The sequence below is a fragment of the Ceratotherium simum genome, chromosome 40, assembly GCF_057802395.1.
Source record: "Ceratotherium simum simum isolate JZ-2026a chromosome 40, ASM5780239v1, whole genome shotgun sequence".
Taxonomy (NCBI): Eukaryota; Metazoa; Chordata; class Mammalia; order Perissodactyla; family Rhinocerotidae; genus Ceratotherium; species Ceratotherium simum.
Genome location: NC_141939.1, coordinates 1,598,948 through 1,604,773, shown reverse-complemented (window position 1 = coordinate 1,604,773; position 5,826 = coordinate 1,598,948). Strand labels below are relative to the sequence as shown.

Sequence of the window (5,826 nt, the reverse complement as noted above, 5' to 3'; positions counted from 1 at the left end):
ACTGTCAGGACCACTAGCCACTCTTCCCTTGAGCACTGGTCAGACACAAATTCTAATCCCAAATCCAGAGAGCTTTCGCCACGGTCAAGGAACAAATCCTAGACAAGTTAAGTCATCATCCCTCATCTATAAATGAGGTAAATAATACACCTTACCTCATAGATCATTAAAGGGTTGAATAAGGTAATCTTAGTGCACTGATCAATATCTGAAGTTCAGTAAGCAATCAATAACTGTTAGCTACCATTATTGTCATTTTAATGATTATTAGGTTTCACAAGAAGCAGATTAAGCAGAAAGAAACGGCCCGGTCAAAATCAGGTTGGTTCCTTTCCAATTTTTTGTACCCAGAGAAGACAGGATTCCTCTGAGCTCAACCTCAGCCTCCTCAGAGACTGCTCCAAGCCAACAAGACCAGCAAAGGAGGGTCAGAGGAAAAGACTGTGCATGGAAGGGAAGACAGGTTTGTGTGGTTGTTCACCCTTTATCCACGGTCTCTGAATGAAGGAAAGGGATAGAACATTATGGTTCCAGCATCACTTCTTCCCCTCGACTCTCACGAGCGTGGGTCGGCAGGGGGAGGGTCCCCAGGACGAGACAGGGAGGTCAGTATCTTGATCACTTTTGAAGCTACTGAAGACCTCTATGACCAGAGAATTTCACATTTGTCTCCATAGAGGTGTCCTCCAGGCAGAAAGATCCATGGAAAGAGGCACAGGAGAGTGGCTTTTGCCTGGCAAAGAAAGGTAACTATTAACTCAATTCCTACCCTCCAATATAGATAAGTGCAGAAAGGGTGGTGGTCATTCTTCTCTCACCCCTTCAGATGTCACAAGCAAAATCCTCAAGGTGAGTGGGAAGGGAAGAGCCAAGTGTTTCCTAGGTAGGTCCCTCCCACGATCACACAGGGTCCTTCCTCTCTCCCTGCAGCTCCTCGGAACAGGAGCCCTCTGGCCTCCAGTTCTGCCTCTCTGGAGGCTGTGCCTGAGCAGAGAACCAGGAGGAGAGGCCAGAAGAGGAAGAGATTGATGGACATCGAGGCAGGTATGTGCCCTCACTTTCCTTGGCCCTGCATGAAGCATCAATTACTGCTAAGTAATCACTTGTCATCTTGACCCACGAGGCAGGGTCCAGTCTTCAGGGTGAGCTGCAAGGGAAGGACTCAGGACTTCCCAGATGGGTCAGGTCCATGATCACATGGAGTCTCTCGTTCCTGCAGCTGCCCAGGAGAGCAGCCCCCCAGCCTCCAATTCCACCTCCTCAGAAGCTGTCTCCGAGCTGAAGTCCTGGAATAAGAGAGGGCAGAAGAGGACCATGTGGACTGTCAATCACGTTGAGGGAACAAAACTCAGGATGAACAAGAGGAGAAGACCCAGTTACCGTCCTGAAGACCAAGAAGCATTCTACCGACTTCTAGGTATGTGCTCTGAGCTGGTGCAGTTCTCAGGATCCTTCTCAACTGAGAATCGTGGGGGGCACTGTGGCTCTGGGATCATGCTCAAACCTCCCCCTGGGGCTCTAAGCTGTAAGGCGTCCAGGTGGCAGGAAAGCAGTACCACCCCGGTTCTACTGTGGTACTGACAGGTTTTTCCTCCCCGAGACAAGTTTTCGGAGGGAGGGAAAAGAGGCTCACCGTTGAGTGTTCAATTATCAAGACATTTCAGGACAAACCAAGGAGTGCATCCTCTGCCCACAGAGACGCATTCATTTATTCCCTACAGCTCAGATTTTAGAGATTAGTGATGACAGGACAAACTAGATCTTGCTGTCTTTATGCTCACAATGGGAGGAGACAACAAACAAACAACTTGTATAGAAATAAATTGCTCTCAGCCACTGACAAATGCAGAGAAGGAAATGTTTTAAAAGGCAGTGACGCCTAGAGATGGGGCGTGAGCAAGGGTAGGAGAGCTTTATGAAACGGGAAACTCAGGGAAGGTCCGTCTGAGAAGGTGAGTCAGGACCAGAGGCAGGACTGAGTGTGGCAGGTTTGGGAACAACACTGAGCTCACACTGTCCAATATAGCATCCGCCAGACACATGTAGCTATTGAAATTTAATTTTAAATTAATTAAACTTTTAAAATTCAATTCCTCAGTCTCACTAGCCACATTCCAAGTACTCAGTAGCTACACATGGCTCATGGCTACCATATTGGACGGCATAGATATGGAATATTTTCATCATCACAGAAAGTTCTATTGGGCAGTGCTCTTCTGAGGGCCAGGCTGACTGGAGAAGGGTCCGGGAGGGCAAAATGATCCATGACCCCTCCATCCTCCCTGCTGTGAAAATGTCATTGTCCTGGGCAAGGAGTGAAAGAAAGACAGGACCCCGCATTCTCAGGTCTTCCCTGGAAAATGGCACCCCCAGAGGACAACTCTAATCCCAGCTGAGTCTGCTGTGGGGAGGGGAGGCCAGGTCATTATCTGCAGGGAGTGAGGGGATCCAGGAAAGGGAGGGCAGGATGCCCAGTGACCCCGGGGGCTACCAACTCTCCACCACCCGCCCAGAGTGCTTAGTTATCAGATGGGGCAAGGAAGCTTTGCACAGTCACAGCATGATAACATGACAAGGATGTGGTGTCACAGAGGCCCATCCATCTTTTGGCTTAAGGCAAATTTGTAAACTTTGAGAACCGGGTCACATCTCTGCAGTAAACGCACATCACCTCCCATGTGTTGAAGATTAAATAATAATGGGAAAATCCCTCCCCCACAGTTGAAACTCACTCTACATGTGTCAGTGGAAGGACCAGCAGCTGTTACTGGTATTAAGTTCATAACCCTCCTGGAGGAAAGGGAGCTGCCTCCACTTCCATGAGACAGAGGAACTCAGAGAAGGTTCCGGTTTTCCTCCTTCCCTCTGAAATGTCCACAGGCCGACACACTTCTCCCAGAGGGCTGCTCCAAGGCCTTCATCATTTCTCTCTTCCTTTGCAGAGGATCCTGTTATCCAGAGCTTTCTGGAAGCTGACATTTTCCTCAAAGTGTCTGACAAGGTACCTGTAGCACTAAAAGGATGAGGAGACCAAGGGGTCTGCAGAGTCACCACTCTCTGGGGGGCAAGTACAGAGAATAAGATTTCTGTCTGGGCAGGAGAAGCTCTGGAGAGCTTCCAGAAGAAAGACAAGACATATTACCATGCCCTGCCCTGCCCACTGGGCATCTCCTCCCTGGCCTTCCCGTCACCCATCTCCACCTGTCAAGGGGCTGTGAGACCCTCAGCAAGTCCCACCCTGAGCGGTTTTCCTGCCGTGGCCTTTGGATGGGAGCAGAATCCACAGCCCATTCAGAACACTCTCCCCTCTGTTCACCCCCTCACTCGCCCTCTGTCCCCGCACAGTACCTGCTTTCCATGGTGGTGGAGTACTTCGGCCGCGTGGGGCTGCCCGGACACCTCTACAACAGGATCCACTTCTTCCTGGCCCTGTGAGCGCCTTTGCAGGGACCTGCTCTCCATTCTGCCCAAATCCCCCAGTCCCACAGCCTCATCACCCCCGGCCATGCCCATGCGCCTGAGGGTCCCAAGTGGTGGCTCCCATCGGCCACAGAGCAGACAAGGCCTTCGGGGGTCACATGGTCGTGGGGGAGGGGAAGGCGATGAGCAAGGTCCTGAGATAAGGAAAGTAGCTGGGAAACACCACTTGCTGCCCAGGCACTGAGTGACGAGGGCAGAAGCCCCAGGGACACGGCACGTAGCCAGAAGCTGGGCCTGGGCTGAGCCTAGCCCACGGGCTCCGGGACGAGCACCATCCTGCCGCCCCTCTGCACCTAGGTCCCCCTGCAGATACGCTTCCTGGGACTCTCTTTCCTGGATACACTGCCCCAGGTTTCTCCAGTGTGACCTCTGCAGCCTCTCCCCGCTGTCCCGCCTGAGACTGGGAGTCGTTGGGGCCAGGACAATCTTCCCCTCTTCCCACGGCAGCTACATCGCCTCTGACATGGAGGAGGACAACCCCACCTCCAAGCGGAGCATCTTCCAGTTCCTGTTGGGCAGGGATCACTGGCCAGACCTCTACAAGGAGTTCCTGCAGCTGAAGATGGAGTTCTTCTACGCAATGGGGCTGCAAGCCTGGGTCACCCCGGAGTTGTGCGAGGAGGTCTGTCCGGGATGACGGCGGTGGGGCACACCCCGGAGGTGGTGGGGCTGGGCCCTTCCTGCAGGCGCTTACCTCGCAGTGTTTCCCCTGCAGATCCAGGCCCAGAACCCACACCACTGGGTTTGGAGTCGAACGCGCCAGTGCACCCCCTAGGGTCCCGGGGAATGGATCGGGGGCTGCAGGTGGTCCAGGTGAGTGAGGGCGCATTGGGGGGTGGGTGGGGGAAGCCCTGCAGGGTCGGCCCCACCCTCTGTGCCCCTGCAGTCACCTCCTGGGCTGCTGGGCATGAGGAGGAAGCCACCGCATCCATCAGTGCATATTAGCATAGCAAGGGCTCTGAGAAATCCCCAGGTAAAGAAAGTAATCACCAGTGTTTATATCAAAATTCTCCAAATGACTTTGATTATGGAATCACGTACTGTGCAACACAAGGTCCCAATCTGCATAACCTTTTTTTTTTTTTTTTAGGTAAACTCTTCGAAATGCTGATGTAAGTAATGAAAACCTCTGCAGAGTTTTGATCTGAGTTAAAAATTTTAAACATAAATACCTGAAAAACACTGAGGTCATCCTTTCTGGAAAAGGGGCTCTTACCTTGGTGACTCTTAGAGGAAAGAGAAAGATAAATCCTAACATTTCATCAAAAGTTTTGTGTGTTTTGCTCCCACATGAAGCAAGCTACACTAAGCTGGGTCCCTGAAAGATTGCTGGGACAAAAAGGAAACAAGTACACACACAGAACCGTGAGGAGGTCTGTAACAGACGACACATTTACAGAAAGCCATCACCTGACTAGCGTCACTCTCTTTCAAATGTACTTTCTTTGGTTTAAATTTATTTTTTATATTTGGATTTACTTGAAGTAGAGAGAGACCGTCAGTGACATGCATAAGGAACGCTTTGCCTGGGCAGACACTTGTACTAGAATAATCCTGTGAACAGAGCCCCCCCCTCTCCCTGCAGGGTGTTAACAGAGCCCTTTCTGACCCCAGCAAAAAACAAAAAGGGAGACAGGAAAACGAGTCAAGTGTGCCCTGAGATAAGCTAACTTTTTATAAAGTTTAATTCATCCGTGGGCTTTTCCTATGAGTACTAAGAACTACTGTGCACATCAGGAATCTCAAAATTCCACAGAAAAATAGCATTTTTACTACAAAAAAAAGAAAAGGAAAATAGTTACTGGGGGCCCTCTCAGGTCTGGTCACTTATTAAGAGCCATGAGGGTGACAGCTGATTTTCCCTGAATTCCCGCTACCCCCCCAACAGAGAAGCTGCTGCCCCCTTCCAGGCTCCAAGCAGCCCCAGAGGGACGGCATCAGTATCGGGCCTCCAGCGTTCCTCAGACCTGCAGGACCCGCAGGAGGGTGCAGGGAGAGCCAGGACCACGGCAGCCTGAACCTGAGATGCCAAAACCAGCCAATGGCACAATGGCCCCCAACCTTCCAGGGGTGTCAGCCAACAAAGGCCCTGACCCCTGGATATCCTGGAAGGGTCTAGCAGTAACGTGGAGGGGGCACTCAAGCGAACCAAGACACCAGAGCTGGGGCCTCTACAGAGACTGTGGATGGGCAGAGGGAGAAGGGACGGAACGTCCCGGAAGAGGACCAAGAAGGAAGAGCCTGAAGGATGAAGCCAAAGAAAAGACTGGAAAATGGCAAGGAAAAGAGGAGATGGAGGGCAGAAACACACGAGGAGAGTGTAGAAGACGAGCCCCTTCTAGAAAA

General features: G+C 51.5%; 1 protein-coding gene across 1 annotated transcript; it reads left to right on the top strand.

Annotated features, from left to right (window-relative positions):
• The first annotated feature begins 447 nt into the window (after positions 1 to 447).
• Positions 448 to 4,255, top strand: LOC101397863 (putative speedy protein E7). The gene is made up of 8 exons (XM_014791594.2): positions 448 to 463; positions 678 to 746; positions 931 to 1,044; positions 1,220 to 1,417; positions 2,943 to 3,001; positions 3,346 to 3,431; positions 3,928 to 4,102; positions 4,196 to 4,255. The coding sequence occupies exons 1-8, from the start codon at positions 448 to 450 to the stop codon at positions 4,253 to 4,255; spliced, it is 777 nt and encodes a 258-aa protein (XP_014647080.1).
• Positions 4,256 to 5,826: the final 1,571 nt, after the last annotated feature.